Source organism: Pinus tabuliformis, chromosome 5_1 (assembly GCF_031772625.1).
Source record: "Pinus tabuliformis cultivar Carrire ecotype Pingquan chromosome 5_1, CPIR1, whole genome shotgun sequence".
NCBI classification, from domain to species: domain Eukaryota; kingdom Viridiplantae; phylum Streptophyta; class Pinopsida; order Pinales; family Pinaceae; genus Pinus; species Pinus tabuliformis.
This window is the reverse complement of record NC_142305.1, coordinates 78,409,766-78,432,464: the sequence shown is the minus strand read 5'-3', so window position 1 is coordinate 78,432,464 and position 22,699 is coordinate 78,409,766. Positions and strand designations below refer to the sequence as shown.

At 40.4% G+C, this 22,699-nt stretch overlaps 1 protein-coding gene across 2 annotated transcripts in view; it reads right to left on the bottom strand.

Moving 5' to 3' along the window:
- SWC2 (DNA binding protein SWC2) overlaps positions 1–22,699 on the bottom strand; it is a 271,223-nt gene that overhangs the window by 83,921 nt on the left and 164,603 nt on the right. Inside the window, exon 10 of one of the 2 annotated variants that reach the window (XR_016260632.1) lies at positions 22,617–22,663. Coding sequence is in view for 1 of the 2 variants with exons in the window: in XM_089431761.1 (XP_089287887.1) it covers positions 22,621–22,663 (43 nt within the window). In the remaining variant the exon portion in view is untranslated. The remainder of the gene's footprint in view (positions 1–22,616; positions 22,664–22,699) is intronic. The other variant, XM_089431761.1, reaches the window with a different exon arrangement.

Genomic DNA, 22,699 nt, shown 5'->3' with positions numbered 1-22,699 from the left:
ATAGAAGCCTCTTCCTTATCAAACTTGTAACCATAGGAAGAGCACTTGGTGTGCGTTACGAATTGGCATTTGAATATATCATACACATAATGATCAACTTTCTCATAAGCATTGATCAGATTCGTGTAAAAGTCTTGCGTATCTTCTTGTATCTTGTTGCTGAAATATGGCCCAACCAAGCTTAAAATTTATGTAATACCACCCGGCAGATCTGTTTGTGGGCAATTGGGTTGATTGAGGGACCTTTCAATTTGTTTTTCCAACAAACACACTAAGCACAGACTCTTTCCCTTGCAATTTAATGAATGCTTTCTCTCAATGCAATAATTTGCTAGGAGAGGAGTATAGGTGAGGCATTATAGGACGTTGATAGTGTAACACAAATTGCCATTGTTCAATAATCCTACTGGTTCTCTTACGCTCCTACCTTTATGATTTCTGGCAAGACCAATGGCAACTCTTGTTGCTTTAGCGACATGTGCTGCTGACTCGAAAGCAATTTGCGCTACGACAGCTGCATCTGTGTATGCAACTTGTTCATGTGACAAACCAACTGACACCCTATTCTCTTTCATCCTTAAGCTTGAAGTATGGATCTTCCTCATATATTTTGGACTTAACAGTTCCTGCTAGCCTTGGACCCTCCACTGGCTCCTCTTCATTTGAGAGTTCATAATATTCAACATTATGCCTCCTTACACGTCCTTGTCCAGCAGAATGAAGGAATTGCTTTTTGTTAATTGAGTCATGATAAGAAGAAGGAGATGGGGACAAAACTATGGGTGAATGTGAAATAAAAGTGGGTTGTGAGTCCATTTTATTTGGAGGCTTTTAGTTGTTTCAAGGCTAATTTTGGCATCTTCTTGTTTTCCAAAATAGTCTTCATCCACATCAAGATCAACTTCGTTTGGATCATCATCTTAATCAAAATCTTCTTCTTTTTCTTTCTCTTGTTTCATTTCTTCATTGTTGTTTTCATCTCCCTTATTATCAATTTCCCTTCGACATTCTTTAACTTTTGCAAATGATTTTTCTAAACGCTGAAATGCTCCTTGAACTTTACTAAACTGTTCAACCCATTCAGGATGTGAACGTAATGGCAGATTGTGCGGCGAACAACATTCAAAGACCCACATGATTATATTGTGCGCCATGGCTCTGATACCCCTGAAGCATAAAAACTGATAGCTTGTTGACTTAAATGTAAAAATAAACAAGAGGTATTTGCAATAATAATTTATTATATATAAAAATGTATAAGTGATGAATGTTACAATGAAGACCCGCATATATATACCTAAGCAGGCGTCCTTTCGTGACCAAGCATGTCTTTTAGACATGCCTTTTCACTTAACTAATGACTTCTTAACATAATCACTACTTGATTACTTGGTATTTATATTTATTTATTTTGTTATGAATTATATTCATAACAAGTAGATGCCTTAATAAATCTACAAATCTATATCACGCAGAACATAAACAAACTTATGTTTCAAAGAACACTGAAATAAGCTCAATCCAGTCATACGATAACTATTTACCACACATCTCCAAGGGTCAAAAGATTTCCCAGAAGATTAATCTAGGATGGTCTGATCCGTTTTCAATACAACAATTCTGTCTATCCCTCAGAACATCATATCATCTTATATCTACAAAGATGAAAACTCAGAAATAAGAAGATATTCCGATCAACAAAAGAGAACCGATCCTTCATCAGTCAGCTTTGAGGACAAAGCTTTTTGAAGGGGAAGGCAATGTAACGGACTAAATTTATATAAAAATAAACAACAAATAAGATTATTGATTAATTAGTTAGCAATTAATGTAAAGGTATGTCCCTAAAGGACATCACTGTTCATGAAAGGGTACTTACCTGGCTATAAATACAGGACCCTCATTCTCATTTGTATCATCCTACATCAATTATTTATACAATATACAATTTACAATTACTGTCCTATCATGGATGTCTTTGTCTACGAAGTATTTTAATATTTCCGTTGCGTATACGACTTTTGGTCATTACTCTCTTATGAGTTGGCCTTAGGAATCACTCATTATCCTCTTATTGATCTATTCATCTAATGATTCTCCTTATACTAGGTCTCCTCCCATCGGTGAAAGTCCACAAAGAGCAGGGAACCTTAGCTGAGGTAGCAGTGGGCTATTGCTCCATTGTTGCCCTTTGATCTAGTAGTTGCTCCATAGGATCCCCTCCTAAGACCCCTACTAGTAGTTGCTCCATAGGTAACAACCACAACATATCCCTGATATTAGCATGGCTTCTTGCTTTCCCTAAAGGTTACTCTGGTAGCAGCATGTCTCTCAACATCTTGTAAAGTATCACGAAGCCATAGTGGTCTCTTCATGGCAAGAGCATCACACAGAGGAGGATCGAAGGGTTCCATAGGTTCCATGGAATTTGTTACGTTCAATTTAGTAGGATTTCTTAAGGGACAACTACTAGACCAAATGGCAACAATGGGACAAGGACCCACTGTCACCTCAGTCGATGTCCCCTGCTTTTTACGAACTTTCACTAATGGGAGGAATCCTAATATGAAGGAAATCACAAAAATTATAAGGTTAATGACTAGGTGTGGTGTGATTTCCAAATCCCATTCATAGGAGAGGCTCAAATAATAGCAAGATTGCTTCGAAGATAAGCTAATGGCTCTCCAAGAAAGGCTTTTATGAAGACCTACACTTATGGCTAATGATATCCAATTACGACAAGGAAACCTAAGATCAAGGCTCAAAGATGATTAAGACTACTCAAGAAGCTTTTGAACGATGCTTTTATGTCCTAAAATACACATTTCCGATTCTTGAGAAGCCTACTGTTGGACCACACAATACCTAGGGTTTATGTGTAATCATGGGAGAAGACTCTCCAAAGTGCTCTCTAGGTCAAGGTGGGATGAAAGAAAGGATTTGAATGATTTATTCCACTAAATACTATGTACCAAAAACCTAAAAAAAACCAACAAACCTAAACGTTCAAGATTGTTGTAAAATGTAACTAGGTTCGGTCTTCATAATGACATGTAATTATGATCTTTGTAAATGATGAAATAAAAGAATAAAATTATTTTTGTAATGCCTTGCTTCATGGGTTTCATGAGCAAGAGTTTTTATTTCTAGATGGCTCCCATTGAGAGCTTTAGGATTTGTCAAAGAGTCAATGTCATGTATGAAGATATGTCAAGAGTATTCTAGTTTATAGGACTGTCTACCAGCTCTCCAACGACAAGCACTAGCTCTCTTCCTCATGTCAGCTTCAAGATTAACACAAAACTCATGTCGTCTCACAGTTAAAGGGACTCACCTATTCGTATGAACATGTCGGCTCATTTATGGAGGACCAACCACTATATATACCCTGCTAGGATCTTCGCATAAGGAGAACACAGAACTCGTATACCTCTGCAATTTCGGTGGGTAATTACAGTGAATAGAACTTCGCATCTCTGAGATTTTCGCATAGCAATTACAATGAAAATTTCAGGTAATTTCAATTGGGTAGCAGAAATTCAGAATTTGAACAGCTCTGAGATTTTAGGTGCTAGTTACAGTCAAACAGTTCAGATGATCTCGATGGAAAAGTACAGTACTCAGATCTCTGTGTAAAGGGATGTTTTCAGGTGTTATTTCACAGCATACAAAGAGACAGCAAAGGTATGAAGTTCAGATCTCAGATAGTGTGATGTATAGGAGCCATAGAAGCCATGATGTATGTTATCTCGGACAGTATGATGTATAGAAGCCATGATGTGAAAGAGCTACCATTAAGAGAAGTATTACAGCATCTTACTAAAGTTGTAGTAAGGACAGTTTGGTAACAAAACAGTGATATAGTACAATGTCATCTCAAGTGTGTTATGAAAGAAGATGATCTCAGTTGTGAGAGGAACCGAAAGGAGGAAGGAGAAGATAGTCAAGAGGGCTAGTGTCTTGATCTTGGACGCAGCTAATAGGTCAAGGGTCTCGGTCTTGGTATTTCGTCAATTGGAATCTCTAGAAGAAGAATTTGTGTAGGTTTTCCTCTCAAAGAGTGAGAGATTTTGGCCCTGGCTTATAGCCTACACGATGTGTCTCTTGTGTATTTATGTTCATGCATTGGCTACTGTTTGATGAAAAAGAACACTAATAATCTAACGTAAAGAAGATCCTAATCTAAAGAAGTAAAAAGCATTAACAAGCAGTCACTAATGGAAGAGAAAAACCCTAATGCTCATGCCCTAGATTTCTCAACAAAGATAAGCTTCAAATTTGGAGTTAGGGCTTGAGATTTCTCAAAATTGAACTGTGGGAGTTGCATGAAACCCGGAGGATCACTAGACGAGACACCAACGCAGAAGCCTATTCAAGCAAATTTGAAAAATGATCCCTCTAATGAATTTTCCAGGAAGCCCTAGTTAGCCCATCTAGGTTTGGAGGCCGAAAACTTTCAGAGGGAAAAAGAGAAGGGAAGACGAGGTGATCAACAAATTCAATTGGATCAGTGCCTTGTCCTTGGGCTATGGAGTCTATGTGCTTCGAAATTAGGCCAAAATCGTCTTCAAGGAGGCTAGAAAATGATGCCCCAGTAAGCACTCTCTAGCATTTACCCATCCAAGATTTATGGACTTTCATGGAAAGAAAACAAGTTCTACTCTACTAGGAACATTCATCTACTTGCTATCAATGAGTAACATGCACAAATTTGCTTTCTAACATTTTTTTGCAATGATATTCAACAATTAAGGCATGAAATAACAAGAGCTAGTTGCATAATTTCCACACATTAAACATTATTTCATAAGCAAAAATTACTTAACAAAATCTACTTACAAGATAACAAGAGATATATCCAAATCCAAGATCAAGAATATGGCTCCAATGGCTCCAAGAGAGAACGAAAATTTCAGCTCCAAAATTAGTGAAATGCATCAGGTGATCTCCAATAGACAACCAAGAAAAAGTGTGAAATTCTCTTCAAGAGAATTCATCCAAGTTCAAGTGATGATGAGGAATGAAATGAACCTCTCATCAATTTATATGATCCTCTGAGGCATTCAAATTGCCTAATTAGGCCTAATGATGACCCTAATAATGAAATAATGTACAAATAACAACCTTTTGGTGACAAGCCCACCAAATAGCTCCATAATATGAAAATTAAGCCTCTCAAGAGAGCTGAAATGATATTACAATAGCTAGGAGCGTTGTTGGAAGACCTAATGAAGTCCAATATGTGTCGAAATGAATGGAAGGCCTCCAAAAATAGTGATGAAGGGAACAGCCCCTTGATCTCCAAGCAAATGATCTGTGGTGCTCCCAAGTGGTTGTGGGGGCACAAAAGCATCCTCATGGGTCTCCAGCGGAATCGAACAAGCATGTATCCCATCTGCAAGGCTTGGAACGATGATGCAAACCCTCCCTTTGTCTCCCATGGTGAGACAAAACCCCATCTAGGCCCTAGATCAACTGCCAAGTGTGTAGCCGGTTGGGCAAGGTGGTCCAGGTGCATCATCATCATGAAATAAGTGGAACACAAGCGAGAAATGGGTGGTGCTAAAGGATCCCATGACATGGCTATCTGCTCTCTATTATACTGGAGGCCCATGGCTCTCAACGCACACCCTATAAATGTCAAAATGACCCTCTAGAGGGCTTGGACCTTGTATAGGGAGACCAAACCTCAAGACGAAGACCCACATGCAATCTTGCATAAGATCCAATGTGTCTCCTCACCTTCTAGTACCACAAATAATTAGTGTAGTTGAGAAAATGAGCTTACAAGTCATGGAACCTAGTGGGCACTTCATAGTGGCATATCCTTCCATAATGGGCTTTAGAGTGTACAAGAGTCTCCGAGTTCAAGAAGATGGTTAATCAAGGACCCTATTAGGTGGTTTCAACCTCTAAGGGAGTTACAGGTCCATGGTAGATCTGTCAAATGGCAAGTGTCATGTGAAATAATGATGGAACGGAGTGGGGCCGCAGGGGAAAGCTCTAAGCCACATGCCATGGTACAAGGGAAACTATAATGAGGGAAACCCACACATGGGTATAGATGTAAGAGGGAGCAATCATGCTACCTAAGATACTCTGACCTTTGTTTTTCCACCCTTTTTCATATGCCTTTTGCCCTTTATTGATTTTTCTTTATAAACTGCTCAGGAATCCAAGGAATGGGAGCATGATGTGTAAGATATAGTGGTGATTATCCCGTTAAGTTGGGCAATTCATCACCCACCAGGGGTTGGGACAATCATGGGTTCCTTAATGATGCAGGGGAGCAATATGAGGGGCCCTAGGAACCAGGGTCATGGCCATGATGATAGGGGTAGAGCTCATGTTAGCTTTTGCACATGTGCTAAATTTGTATGTCTCGGCCATCTTTTGCATTTTATGGTACATTTCATGTTGAGAGTGGTTAAATTATGCTTTTCACTTTCTTTTTAACTTCATCAACCTTCAGGTCATAGTTCCAGGCCCGACCCAAAGTGTGGACAAGGGGAGGGTGTTGAGAATTGAATAGGGCAATGTATATGTTAATTCTCTTAACTTCATAATTGTTTGTGCTATCTTTTACTTATTAGCCTTGATCTTTCTTATTCCAATGTGCAATACATCAAACAGCTACCAAAACAGTAAGAACAATGACACGGTATCTAAGCTGCAAGCCAAGGCCAAAACCCCTCCTCTTGAAGGGAAAACCCGTAAAATCTCTTCTTATCTTTCAGATCTTTCAATTGACTAATACCATGACCTAGACTCGGACAAATACCCACCAAGATCAAGTCTTCCTCGGCCTCCTGCTGCAATATCTTTGACTTCCCAGTAGATCCAAAATTCTTCTCCCCAGCAACTGCTGCAACTATTGTTGCTTCTCTAGGAGACTTCGATCTCCCTCTAACAGCCTTCCTCTTGACTTCGCTTGCCTTGATTTGAGACCTAGGGATAGTAGGATGCTCTAAGCGACCTTGGCTTGCCTTCCCTCCTCTCTTGCCATCGAACTTGATACTTTCATTGTGTAAGAAAGAACTTATGGATAGGAATAGGTATAGGAAATCCTAAGTGTAATAGAAGGAGCAGATGAGTGTGTTTATATAGATTTGATGGGCTTTCATAAGAGGTAGCCAATTTGAGTATTTTGGGAGGGGAGTCCAATAAATTCAAATTCAAATTTGAATTTTGGATTGGACCCAAAACATCGGTCCAAAAATTATTTCATAGTAATATATGTAATTAGTCCTCCAACCAGGATTTGGAAATTATTCTAAGCCCATGAATAATTCTTTCAATAATTAGTCCTCCAAGAGTCCAACCATGATAAATTTCTTCTAAGCCCATGAACCAATAATAAGATGTCAGTTAACCTTCTTTAGGGGTTTTGACCATTGAGATGGGTGCTTCATCTTTGAACATGGATATCTCTCAAACAGTGAAGGCTCTTGTGGCGTGCCACATACCGTCGGAATCTACATGACAAGGAATCAAACAAAGGTGGTCTTGATCTTGACTCTAGAAACCAAGAGTTGCCATGTCATTTCGGTCAACAAAGATGGGGCATCTTCTAGTAATGCTTGGGTTGACATCAATTGAAGAAATTTCAACCCCCACTTCAGTTATTAGTTTTCTTTATCACTCCATGCATTTAGTTTTAAATCCAAGCATGATAAAAATTCTAAAATCTGGAGATGACAATAATTTTCTGAAAACACAAATTTAGAGATTTCACAACTGTTGAAATTGCAGAAATAAAACACAGCAAAATTATGACAGCCACACACAGAAAATAACAAAGTGATTTTTGGTCAACGTGACCCTAGAAAAACCCCTACAACTCTTGGGAAAAACCAGTTTGAGAGCTCTTCTTTATTTCTGAAAATGCTTTTACAAAGAAACTGAAATACACAGTAAAAATTCCAGCAACCACAAATTACAACTTATCTAGATTTTTGTGCTTGAACCCCACCTCGAAAATCGTGCCAATCAGCGAACAGCCAAAACAAAAAAATTTACAGCAATAAAACATCATTAAATCTTGTATGGCCTGCCTCAGAAAATGTGCCTAGAATTTGTTGTACGAATTGTGTGGACCGTACAGAGTTTAGCAGTACAGTTGCCTCAAAATTCGTGCCCTTTCTGTTGTCCCTCTTCCTTGATTTCTGTGTTGTTCCTCTTCCTCGATTTTTGTGCATTTCTCCTACTGTACGGTTTTGCCTTGGGATGCGTGCCAATAAATGTTGCTGCCCAAATTTGTTGAAATGTCTTCTCGCTGCTCTTCTTCACTTCGTCACTACTCGGAAATTTTCTTCTTGCTCTCTTCTCTTTCTCTCAAATGCTCATGAAAGAATGAATTGATATTTTCCTCTTCTCTTCTCCTTTTATTCTCTAAATGACCTTTTGGGTTACCCTAAGATCGAATCGTTGAGATTCATTTAGATCTAGGGATGAGAATAAATGTGCATTTAATTCTCACATTCTATTTTTTAACTCACCCACTTAAATAAAGACCTACTTAGTCTTTTGTTTCCATGGTCACTTTTTCACTTTCTAATTCTTCACTGACTTTAATAAAGTCACCTTTAAATTAGAATGTAACTTTACCACTTATAAAGTCACTTTTAAATTAGAATGTAACTTTACCACTTCTAAAATCACTTTCAAATTAAATTGACTTTACCACTTATAAAGTCAATTTAGGAGAAAAGTACAAATAAATTTGGACATTTTTCCCTAAGCTAAAGATCAAAGCCTTAGGGAACCACTTGTCCTCTGGTACCCAAATTTTAACACTCACTCTTACTGAGGAAAGTGTTCCTCACCACTCCCAACTTCTCTTTGAAGTAGACATGCTTGCCCTGTGGCAAGGCTTTCGTGAAAATGTCCGCTACCTGCTCATTTGTGGAAATGTACTCAAGCTTGACAGCTCCCTTTTGGGCATAATCTCTAATGAAGTGATAGTTGATCTCAATATGCTTTGACATATCATGAAAAACTAGATTCTCCATGAGTTTTATCCAACTCTGATTATCACAGTAAATCACTGAAGGTCTCAATGCCTGACCAAATAGACCAAACAACATATTGCGAAGCCATATGGCCTCACAACTAGCCAAACTAGCAGCCATATACTCTGCCTCAGCTGAGCTCAATGCAACTGACTGTTGTTTCCGTCTGATCCACAACACAACTGCTGAACCCAACCCAAAACAACACCCTAAAAGAATATCAAATGAATTAATTTGAAATGAGCAAACAGCTCAATGATAATACAAAGATATTTACAATAATAGAAACATCAGGTTTCTATGTAGAATATGGAAACAAACAGTTTCATCTAAGAAACTGCTAAAAGAATAAAAATAGCAACAGCTAAAAGACTGAGCATTAAATACTAAATAGAGATATTCTAATACCCTCCCTTAATGCTCAATCTATTTACAACACCAATAGACCCTCGGAATTTTACAAATTTATCAGGACCAAGAGGCTTGGTGAAAATGTCGGCGAGCTGCTCTGTTGTGGGAACATATTGCAACTGAACTAAGCCGTCTTCAACCAGCTGGCGAATGTAGTGGCAATGAGTTTCCACATGCTTTGTTCGTTCATGAAAAACTGGATTCTTGGCAAGTTTGAGCACTCCCTAATTATCACAAAACAAAGAAGTAGGCCCTGTCTGGAAAACATGCATATCTGCAAGCATACGACGAAGCCAAACTGCCTCACAGGATGCCTTAACTGCTCCCCGATACTCTGCTTCTGTTGAGGAGAGAGCCACTGCCTGTTGCTTCTTACTAGTCCAAGTAACAGCACCAGATCCTAGACTAAACACATACCCAGCTGTAGATTTACGGTCATCAACCGAACCGGCCCAGTCAGAGTCAGTGTAGCCACTGAGAATAGGATTGGAGCTGCGAGTATATAAGAGGCCATAATCAGAAGTACCACGCACATATCGTAGCACCCGCTTTGCTGCTATCCAATGATCAGCTTTAGGAGCTGACATAAAGCGAGAAATGTAGCTTACTGCAAAACTGATGTCAGGTCTGGTAGCAGTAAGATAGATGAGACTGCCCACTAATTGCCTGAATAAAGTTTCATCCACAAGGGGAGAGGATGACTGTGCTGAAAGTTTGAGCCCTGGTTCCATGGGAGTCGTGGCCGGTTTGCAATCCTGCATTCTGAACCTTTCCACAAGATTTTTGGCATACTTGGACTGAGAGAGAAAGATCTGATTTTCAGTCTGCCAAACTTCAACCCCCAGACAGTAATGAAGGAGTCCCAAGTCTGTCATCTCAAAAGTTCTGCATAGATCTTGTTTGATCCCATGGATCAAATGTGCAGAGCTGCCAGTAATGATAAGGTCATCCACATAGACAACCACAAACAAGATATCATCACCAGTATGCTTGATATACAGGTTTGCATCAGATGGGCTCCGCTGAAAACCCTGATCTGTCAGTACTGATCAATTTTCATGTACCAAGCCCGAGGAGCTTGTTTCAATCCATAGATTGCTTTAGCTAACCGACATACTTTCTGTTCTTGACCAGCAACCTTGAATCCTGGAGGCTGCGTCATGTAGACTTCTTCTTGAAGATCACCATTTAGGAAAGCACTCTTTACATCCATCTGATGAACTTTCCAATTGAACTGAGCTGCTAGGGCAAGAACAAGCCTTATGGTACTCATCTTGGCTGTAGGAGCAAAAGTCTCCTCATAATCGATGCCTTCCTTCTGTGAGAACCCTCGAGCTACAAGACGAACTTTATACTTGTCTATGGTTCCATCAGCTTTGTATTTCACTTTATACACCCATTTGCAGCCTATGGGCTTTTTTTCGGCAGGAAGATCAGAAAGTGTCCAGGTGTGATTCTTCTGAAGACTCTGGAATTCGGCTTCCATAGCCTGTTCCCACTCAGATGTACCCTTAGCTTCTGAATAGGTTTGAGGCTCAAAAATACTGTGTAGGTTAGCCATAAGAGCAAAATTGACTGTAGACTGTTGTCTGTTCTTATGTCTAGAAGTTCTACCTTCAAGGAGCTCATCATCCCGGAGATCACCTATGGTTTTAGCCCACCATTTAGGCCGAAGAGAAGAAGAACCAATATCAGGAGTAGAGGAACCAATATCAGGAGGAGGTGGAGAAGGCTCAATAGAGACAGCAAGAGGAGGGTTAGCTTCTGGAGGAAGCTCAGATAGAGTATTATCAAATACTGATGCTACATCATCCCTCCCATCAGGTGGACTGACCGGAAGAAGAACACTGTGAGGCTGATCCTCAGAACGCTGCTCAGAAGAAGAAGACTGAAAGAATCCTCTGTCTTCATCAAATACATCTCGACTGAAGCTAAGACGACCAGTGGCTATATCTATCAGCCTATAGGCCTTGTGATGATCACTGTAACCTGTCATCATGAGTTTCTGACTTTTGGAATCCAACTTAGAGCGCTTAGCAGATGGAATCCAAACATATGCAACTGAGCCAAATACTTTGAGATGACTGATCTTAGGCTTACGACCAGACCAAACTTCTTCAGGAGTCTTCCCTTTAACAGCCTAAGTAGGTGATCGGTTAAGAAGGTAAACAGCAGTAAATACTGCTTCAGCCCAGAATTTGTTTGGAACACTCCTGTGTTGTAACATGGAACGAGCCATTTCAACAACCGTGCGGTTGCGACGCTCGACAACACTGTTCTGCTGGGGAGTGTAAGGTGTGGTTAATTGACGTTTGATGCCATGAATATCACAGAAGTTGGCAAAAGCTGAGGAACAAAATTCCCCCCCATTGTCGGTCCTAAGGGTCATGATATTACAACCAGATTCTTTTTCAACTAAGGTTTTAAACTTCTGAAAGGTACTAAGAGCATCAGATTTATTTTTTAAAAAATACACCCACATCTTTCTACTGAAGTCATCTACAATAAGTAAAAAATATTTGCAAGCAGTGATAGAAGCTGTATTCATAGGACCACAAATATCAGCATGAAGTAACTGAAGTACCTTAGATGCGCGCCAAGATTCTCCATTTTTGAATGAAGACCGATGTTGCTTTCCCGCTTGACAGGCGCTGCATACCCCCAACTGCTGAGTCTGAATATCAGGTAATCCTGACACAAGTCCCTCCCGAGAGAGCTGAGAGAGATACTGCATATTGAGATGCCCATATCGCTGATGCCATAGAGTGCTGATGGGAGAGACACGTGCTGCTAGAGCCACTTCTGGAAAGTCACCGGTGTCAAGTAGCCTGTATAGACCATGGTCCTCTAGGCCAACAGCAACTGTTAGTCTGGTCTCCCTGTCAATGATGGAACACTTGTGTGCACTGAACACAACATCAAGCTGAGGAGAATTCCTCATAATCTGGCTGACAGATAGCAGATTAATCTCCATACCAGGAACATAGTATACATTTAGAAATATGAGCGTGCGTCCACCAGACTGAATTTGAACTGTACCCCTGCCAGCTACATTGTACTTTTCACCTCCACCAAATACCACCGAATCACTGAAAGGTGAGAAGTCAATAAACCAGTCACGCCTGTGAGAGAAGTGGCGTGATGCACCAGAATCAATGTACCATGCAGAGGAAGGAACATGTTCTGAAGACCTTTTAGCCATAAAGGCATAAAAGGCAGAATCTATCTGCTCGGAATGTTCTGCAACATTCGCTGTCTGATGTGGCCCTCCCTGTTTGTTCTGTTCAGAAGTAATCCTCTGTCGGCAATCTTTCTTCATGTGACCGAACCTGTGACAGTAATTACACTGCACACTTTTCTTCCTGGCAGGATCAAAAGGCTGAGGAGAGCCTTTCTGCTGAAAAGACTGAGAGGACTGGTATTTTGCAGCAAATGCATTTTCCGAGGGCACTGATGAAGTACCACTACCAAACTGTTGTTTCCACCTATCTTGCTGCAGAAGTTTGGTACATAAATCTGGAAACTTCAGATCAACATTTGTGGTTGTAATGTTGAGCGTTTCGATGAAGTGTTCATAAGATTTCGGTAGACTTTTCAGAGTAATGACTACCATATCTTCTTCCTCCATGGTCCGACCAATAGCTTCAAGCTGATCTCGAATGTCTTTAATTTTGTTGAGATGTTGCTGTAAAGACATATGCTCATCCATCATGATGGAGAACAACTGATTTTTGAGAAAAAATGCTCTGCTTTTGTCAGATGTCTCATGCAGTTCTTTCAACTGTTGCCAGATTTCGGCAGTGGTCTTGCCAGAAGGAATCTGTGGTAACTGATCATCAGCAACAGAGAGCTTGAGAAGCATAACAGCCTCCCGATTTCGATCATCAAATTTATCTTGATCGGTACCAGCTGTACCGGGACGAGACTCTTTGCCCAAAATGAGCTAATCAAGACGCCTGTATTCAAAAATGATCAGCATTCTTTGTTTCCAAATGTTATAGTTGCTGCCATTAAAGCGTTGATTTCCTTCTAACATCAGATTGGTGAGCGTGGCCATTTTACAGAAGTCTGACACACAACAAAGTGTAGCTGCCTGCTTAAAAATCTTCTTTCAAGATGACTGTAGCAAATCTTAACAAATTCTGTTGTGAAAAAAAATAGACTTGCATACAAAAAAAATTACTCAGATCTGTATCAGTGCACCAGATAAAAAAAAAACTAGACCAAAGGATAACTGTGATGCTGGTTTGATCACTTGTACTGATGATAAACTGTGATGCTGTTTTGATCAAAACATCAGATCAAAACCAGATGATAACTGTGATGCTGTTCTGATCCCACTTCAAAAAATAACTGTGATGCTATTCTGGTCCCACCGTTTCAAATAGAATCACAATATACTTTAATCCAATTACTAAGCAAACCCGTCACTATAATCTGGAAAATACCAGGATCTGGAAAATACCTTTACGTGATTGCCGTCACTATAATCTGGAAAATCAAACCCGTGAATCTGGAAAATCAAACCCGTGAACCCGTGAATCTGGAAACCTTTACGTGATTGCCGTCTGGAAAATCCCGTCGCGTGATACAAACGGGACTTTAAATCACTGGAAATGCGTAATTGTTGTAGCTGGGCGGAGAGACTTGAATCGCTGGAAAATTCGGACAGAGCCACGCGTATTTTATTTGTTCTGTCGTGTTCACGTCGGGTTCACCAGCAGCATTCTAATTACACACTGAAATCGTCGGCTTTTCCTCGCTCGTTGACCCTGTGATGTCGCGTGAACGACGGCTGTGGAAATGGACGAATGCGGTGAGATAAGGTCGTTCGCCCTAAGTATAACTCAAGAATGGCGACGAAGAAGGGTTTTACACTAAGTATAACTGCTTATATCCGCTCTGCTCCAGAGACGCAAATGAAACTTGGTGAATGCACACGCACACACTGAATCGCTTAATAAAACACGATCGATCGATTAATCCACTGATTTAGCAATTTCGAAATGAGACTGAATTTTTCATAAATTGACTTTACTCGGATGAAAAACACAGTAGAATTGCTAATTTTCTAGCCAGAGAACGAATCCCGCTCCCACGAAACGGTCACCGCCACAAAGTTAATTCCTCAGAGAAGTGATTATGCAGGGGAAGAATCCATTTCTGTATCGAGATGGACGACTGTAAGCTTTTATCACAGTGAGCAAAGCCGAAGCTAAGACTCAGTGAAGGCTGCCTGGCTTACAGAGGGCTCGACCTTAGAAAGGACTCAAGAGATTAGGATGCAGAGAGAATAACTGTTCAGGAAATCTCTTAACCTCGCTCTGATACCATAAAAGAATATCAAATGAATTAATTTGAAATGAGCAAACAGCTCAATGATAATACAAAGATATTTACAATAATAGAAACATCAGGTTTCTATGTAGAATATGGAAACAAACAGTTTCATCTAAGAAACTGCTAAAAGAATAAAAATAGCAACAGCTAAAAGACTAAGCATTAAATACTAAATAGAGATATTCTAATACACCCAGAAGTACTCTTCCTATCTGAAGCACAACCTACCCAATCTAAATTTGTGTACCCTGCCAATCTCACTCCATCACCCTGTCTATAGTCCAGACCAAAATCCACAGTCCCCTGCAAGTAACAAAGAATGTGTTTTGCAACCACCTAGTGCACTCTCCTAGGCTCACACATGAACTGACTCATAGTGTTAACTACAAAACATATATCTGGTCGAGTGTTGACCAAATACATCAAACAACCAATCAGTTGTCTGTATAGACTAGGATCCACCAACTCGGAATCAAAAGCGTGAAGCTTCTTCTAGTTAGTGATCATAGGTGTAGACATGGGTTTGCAGTCCTCCATGTGAAATCTACTAAGAATATCCACGATGTACATCCCTTATCCCAGGAAGAAATGCCCCTCCTACCACACCTCCAACCCCAGAAAATAATGTATCAAGCCAATATCCTTCATCTCAAACCCTGAAGCAAGATCTCTCTTACAGCCCTTAATGAGTCTCTCTGCACCAGTGATGATCAAGTCATCAACATACAACACCAAAATGAGAGGCTCCCCACCCACCACAATGAAGTATAGGTTCAGATCAGCCTCACTCTTTATGAAACCCAACTGCTGCAAGTATGTATCAATCCTCGAGTACCAAGCTCTAGGAGCTTGCTTCAGGCCATAAAGTGCCTTTTTCAATCTGCACACATGGGACTCCTTCCCATGCACCTCAAAGCCCTACGGCTGCTCAATATAAACCTCCTCTTGAATGAAGCCATTGAGAAATGTGGGCTTCACATCCATCTGGTGGATCTTCCAACCCATCTCTGTTGCAATCGATATAATGGAGCGAAGCTAGAGAGCAAAGGTCTCCTCATAGTCAACTCTCTCTACCTGTGAGAACCCTCTCGCCACAAATCGAGCCTTGAACTCCTCGATGCTACCATCTACAGCATGCTTTATCTTGTAGAGCCATCTGGAAGTAACAATTGATTTAACTTCATGCCTCGGCACTACCTCCCAAACATCGTTCTACATAATAGAAGAATACTCCTCCATCATGGCCTCTCTCGAGACCTGCTAGCTGGCTACCTCCTCATAACTAGAAGACTTCGAGTCAACAATGCTTGTTACCAATGCCATGTAACTATAGAACCGCTCAGGTGGTTTACTCTCTCTAACCTGTCTCTTTGGCCCAGCAACTGATGTGGCCCCGTGTAAGGTATCTTGAAGCCACTTGGGTTTGCTCTTTCCTGAGCATACTTCTCCCACCGGAGTGAAAAAATCCTCATCATCATCAGAAGCCTGAACTCCTGAAGGCCTGCCAACTGACCTCATGTCTGAATCTGTGCCTATAGATGCTGAAGTACTGTGCGAACTGTCCATTAGTGGACTACCTTGTGAACTGCTCTACAGACTGCCCTGCATGGTGCTCGAAGGACCACCCACTTGACTCTGAGAGCCACTGCTCACTGATGGACCTGACACTGTAATCGATGTACCTCCTGATCCCTGACCACTAGATCCCTGTGACTGACTCAGCTGCTCCTGAGGGTCTGGTGACTTTGGATACTCTAACTCCCGTGACCTCCTGAAAGCTCTCTCCTCCTCGAACTTCACATCCCGCCTAACAACCACTTTCCTCTGTGCAGGAATATAAATCCGATAAGCTTTCGAGGTCTCGTTATAACCCATAAAGATGCCCTTGTCTACAGTGGGCTATAGCTTGGTCATGTTCTCCTTGGGGACATAGGAATATGTAAGGCACCCAAAGATATGAAAGTGCCTAACATCAGGCTTCTTCCCAGGAAAAGCCTCCTCCGGAGTCACATTCCCCAAGGCACGATGTGGACACCTGTTCTGCAAGTACACAGCAGTGTTGCAGGCCTCTGCCCATAAAAATAAAGGTAACCCCTGATCATGAAGCATGGCTTTGGCAGCCCCTGCAATGGATCTATTCTTCCTCTCTACAACCTCATCTTGTTGGCGGTAGTAAGGAACTGTGAACTCCCTCCTAATGCCTGCCTCAACACAAAAATCAACAAACTCACCAAGGGTATACTGCCCTCCATTGTCCGACCTGAGGACCTTGATCTTCCTACCTGTTTGAATCTCCACAAGAGCTTTGAACTCTTGAAACTGCTTAAAGACCTCACTCTTGGTCTTAAAGAAATAAATCCAAATCTTCCCGGAGTGGTCATCAATGAATAAAATATAGTACTCATAGCCACTCAAGGCTACATGAGACATCTGACCACTCACATCAGTATGAATCAAGTCAAGGATCCCGGTCGCTCTGTTGTCACTGCTGGGAAAAGGGGATCTGGCAAACTTCCCCATAACACATCCTCTGCATACATCAAGGTGATCAGAACTGAAATCTGGCACACCAGTGGTGATCTCCCGCAATGTACTCAAGGCCCCATGATACATGTGCCCCATCTTGCGGTGCCAAATCTCACACAACTCTAAACTGCTAGATCTGTTGTCGGTCCTGTCTCGGGTGCTGCTACTCAATGCCATCAAGGGTTGGAATGAGAACTTGTACACCTTGGCATGGCGCACACCAATCTATCTAGCTGAAGAAGTTGGAGTTCCCCTAAGATATATAAACACCTACCCTCTCCTGAACAACACATCATACCCTTTGTCCTAAAGTGATGAGACGAATATCAGGTTCTTCCTCATTCCAGGCACATATAGAACATCTAACACTTTCAAGGGAGGTTTGGGTCCCCTATCAAATGTCAATGTCCCCACACCGACTGCTCTAACAATGTTGTCATCACCAAGTACTACCTCCATATCAGTATCACGCTCTGAAATCTCATAGAAGTACTCTCTGACTCCTGTCATGTGGTGGGAAGCACCATTGTCAACATACCAAATGCTAGAAGATGCTCTGCTAGTAGTGGGGAATGCACACTCCCTCTGAACCTGTATGGCAGGTGATCCTGCACTAGTGGCCTCACAAGCTATGAACCCAAACTCCCGATCAAAGCTCTCTGAGAATCCCTCTATCTCCGCAGAAGCTGCCATGGGTTTGTCTTTCACTTTCTTGTTCTTCCTCTCCGAACACACAACAATATAGTGTCCCAACTTTTGACAATTCCAACATTTGACTTTGGAATAGTCCTTTTCCTTGTTTTGCTACTTACCTTTACCTTTGCCTTTGCCTCCATTGTTGGAAGCTTGCTTCTTTGCTCTGCCCTTCTAGACTCTTGCTAACAATGCCACATTGTCATTCTCCTCCGCCTGTTTGGCTGCCCCAAGATGGTTCTTTCTGATCTCATTCTGAATGCAATCATCCCACAACCTCTCCCAATCGGGAAGGTTTTCCCATGCAACAATGCCATCCACAAAATTCTCCCAAGTCTTGGAGGACCATTCAAAGCAATCCTCACCAACTCAATGGGTGCAATGGTCTCACCTACGGCTGCCAACTCATCTCTCACTGAAGTGATCTTTGTGAGGTATGTTGTAGCACTGTCAGTCTTAGCCATTTTAATGGCCTTCAGTTTCTCTTTTCGGACCAACCTTTTGTTTTTATTTGAGCTCTAGTAAAGACTGGTCAAGGTTGTCCACAACTCATATGCATAAGTCCTTCCTCTCACATGAGGAATGACATGGTCTTTGATTCCTTCCAGAATCAATCTTTTTGCCTTAGCATTCTTTTTGTTAAACTCTGCCAACTGTACAAGGTTAGCAGGTACTACTACTGGGTTCTGTGTGGTATTTACCATAATGCTCCAGACTTCTGCTTCCTCAAAGATGCTTTGGATTCTCTCCTTCCATGCACTGTAGTTGTTCAGCCCATCCAACCTGTCTTCAACTCTCAAACACAAAGACATCTTTCACTGTCCTACCAAACTGAAATTTTCAAATCTGTGGTAAAGGTTTTTGTTTTCTATGTAAAAATTAGCTTGCTGTAATTTTCACTTTGTTGTCCCAAACTGCTCTTTTCAACCAACCAAGCTCTGATACCATGAAGAAAATTCAACCACCACTTCGGTCGTCAATTTTCCTTATCACTCCATGCATTTAGTTTAAAATCCAAGCATGATAAAAATTCTAAAATCTGGAAATGACAATAATTTTCTGAAAACACAGATTTAGAGATTTCACAACTACTGAAATTGCGTAAATAAAACACAGCAAAATTATGGCAGCCACACACAGAAAATAAAGCAGTGATTTTCGGTCAATGTGACCCTGGAAAAACCCCCTGCAACTCTTGGGGAAAACTAGTTTGAGAGCTCTTCTTTATTTCTGAAAATGCTTTTACAGAGAAACTAAAATACACGGTAAAAATTCCAGCAACCACAAATTACAACTTATCTCAATTTTTGTGCTTGAACTCCACCTCGAAAATCGTGCCAATCAACAAATAGCCAAAACAGAAATTTTTACAGCAATAAAACAGCATTAAATGTTGTACGGCTTGCCTCAAAAAATGTGGCCATAACTTGTTGTACGGACTGTATGGATTTCAGTAGTACGATTGCCTCGAAATTCGTTCCCAAATCTGCCTCGAAATTCATGCCCTTTCTGTTGTCCCTCTTCCTCGATTTTTATGCCTTTCTCCTATTGTACGGTTTTGCCTTGGGATGCATGCCAATAAATGTTGCTGCCCAGATTTGCTGAAATGTTTTCTCGCTGCTCTTCTTCAGTTCCTCACTGCTCAGAAATTTTCTCCTTGCTCTCTTCTCTTTCTCTCAAATGCTCACAGAAGAATGAATTGATCTTTTCCTCTTCTCTTCTCCTTTTATTTTCTAAATGACCTTTTGGGTTACCCTAAAATCTAATGGCTAAGATTCATTTAGATCTAGGGATGAGAATAAATGTGCATTTAATTCTCACTTTCTATTTTTTAACTCACCCACTTAAATAAAGACCCACTCAGACTTTTATTTCCATAGTCACTTTTTCACTTCTAATTCTTCATTGACTTTAATAAAGTCATATTTAAATTAGAATGTAACTTTACCACTTATAAAGTCACTTTTAAATTAGAATGTAACATTACCACTTATAAAGTCACTTTTAAATTAAATTGACTTTACCACTTATAAAGTCACTTTAAGAGAAAAGTACAAATAAATTTGGACACTTTTCCCTAGGCCAAATATCAAAGCCTTAGGGAACCACTTGTCCTCTGGTACCCAAATTTTAAAATCAATGACAACCTCATTTCAACAAATCTAATTAAAGAGGGTTGACTTGGACACTTGGTGAAGTTGGTTTTTTATCTATAACTTGACTTTGATATCTCTTGTTCGATTGGTTTTCTAAGGAAAGAAGTTGGATTTTCCCCTTGTGGGTTTTGCCCTAGCCTCTCGCCTAATTTTTGTTGTCTCTTGTCTATTGTGCATTGTGATCTCTATTTTCTTGTCATTGCTATTAGTTGAATTTCTGAAGTGTAATTATTGGATGAAGAAGAAGAATTAAAAGAAGCCCTAATAATTCACAAATAATTATTAGTAGTTCAAAAATAGCACTTGTACACATTGTACTTGGTTTCTCAACAAGGTCAATGGGTTTGACTGGGAAACCATAGTTTATGGTTGGGGAGATTGGCTCGTTGAACATCAAGGTCTCGATTTCTCTCTTAGGCCATGGGGTTTGACTGGGAAACCATGGTTTATGGTTGAAGGGATTGGCCCTATAAACATCAAGGCCTGGATTTCTCTCTTAGGTCATGGGGTTTGATTGGGAAACAATAGTTTATGGTTGGAGAGATTGGCCCTGTTAGCATCAAGGCCTGGATTGCTCCCCTAGCTTGTGGAGTTCTGACCATATTGCCATGGGGTTTGGCTAGTGGGTTTAGCTTGTGCCTTATAGCATCCGGCAGGTATCTACCATTCAATCACATGTGATGACATGTGGGAATGGTAAAAGGGCCCCATGTTTCACCATGGGTCAGGTGGGGTTCCTAACATGACTCCAAGTAACGACGAGTCCCTCCTTTGATGTTCATGCGAGGATGATTTCGACATGGTTCTTGTGTTGAACATGTGGTGGATGGATACATCAACATAGCTAAGCTCATTTCAACCCTTTCTTGGTATAGAGAAATTTTTATTCAATAAGGGAACATTTCTGGAAGTCATTATGAATACCTCCATAGCCAAGAGGGAGTGTTGAATTTTTGTAGCTATGGTCGGTCTTCATAAATTGTATTAGCCCTCCAAAATAGAAAGAAATGACAAATATGTACTATACTTCAAGTCGGCTCCAAAAGAAGTAAAATTTGAATTTTCAAATTGTGAATTTTGCCTCCAAAAATGTAAGGTCAACTCAACCCTACTTAAGTCGACTCAACCCAACAATCACACCACTTGGGGGACACCTTTGTTCACTATATAAAGGCAAGTTAGCCTCATCATTTGGGAAAGCAATTCGGACATCTAAAATCTTATGACGTAGCTGCAAATCATCCTAAGAAGGACAATATAAGCAAGAGAAGAGGAGCTCTTATCCTTGTTCTAGGGCAGAGAAGGAAGGTCGAATTTCAATTTGAAAAAGGGTTGGTTTAAGGGTCGAGTTTCTGCTTGGAGTAAGCTTGGTTTGAAGGCAAATCCTTATGGAAGCTTGGTTTGAAGACAAATCCTTAAGGACCATTATTCATGGATGAAGGGTTGGTCTTGCCCTAGAAATTTTTAGGTCATTCCATAGAACTCAGACCGTATCTCTTATTGAATTGGAAAATTTTCTCTAAGAAAAGGTTGCAAGATTTTTCCCCTAGTTTGGGGTTTTCCTAGGATAAAATTTTGTGTCTCTTGTGTTTGTTTGTTTCTTCATGACTCTGCTGTCATTATTGTTTTACTGTTGATAATTTTCTTGTATAATTACTTAATGATGAATGTGGTATAAGATGAATTGGTTTAATAATCATTGGAAGTAATTATCAGTTAAGAAAATCCCTAAAAATCAACATATACCATATCCACTATTCGAGTTGGTGATCATTCGTCATGAGGATTGGCACCTTCTCATCCTCATCCTTGGGTTTGGGTCGGAAATCATTTCCCGGGAGGTTGATGCAACTAAAAGAACAATAAAAACAAAGAAATTCACAACAAAAGAAAAAGGAAAAATGTAAAAGATGGTTGGGAGTAAAATTAGCACACGGGAAAAAGCCTATATCATGAGTTCTACCCCCTTCATGAGTGATCACTTGATTCCTAGAACACCTGATGTTCCATGCATGAAAAGGAAGTCGTGTATTGTCCCAACCTTGATTAGTGATAAACCGCCTGATCTTAAGGGATGAAGAAATGTTAAATATCTCAAATGCAAGCTTGGACTCCTAAGTTATACACCCATAGTAAGGTATTATCATTAAAAAGTAAAACATACACTAGAGGGGTGGAAAAGGAAAACCGAGAAAAGGGGTAACTCATGCCTCCAAAATTGCTCCCTCCTTACATCTATTAGGTAGATTGGTAAAGAGTTGAGGGATTTCACATGCAAATCTAACTTTCAAAATGATTGATACAAACCATAAAATATTCGAGGTAAAGCTTGTATTGGAAGTTCACATAACACATTATCTTGTTTATATTACAAGTCCAAATTATTTTTTCAGATTCACTTTAAAAAACAAAAGTGTGCAATAATTTGAGGCAAGGGCAGGAAGAAAACACAATAATAACAACTTTGGATGCCACTTACATACTTGGCAGTCTGCCCTGTAACAACACATAGAAGTTGCTCTGGATCTGCACAGGAAACCAGACCACAAGGATCAAAATACC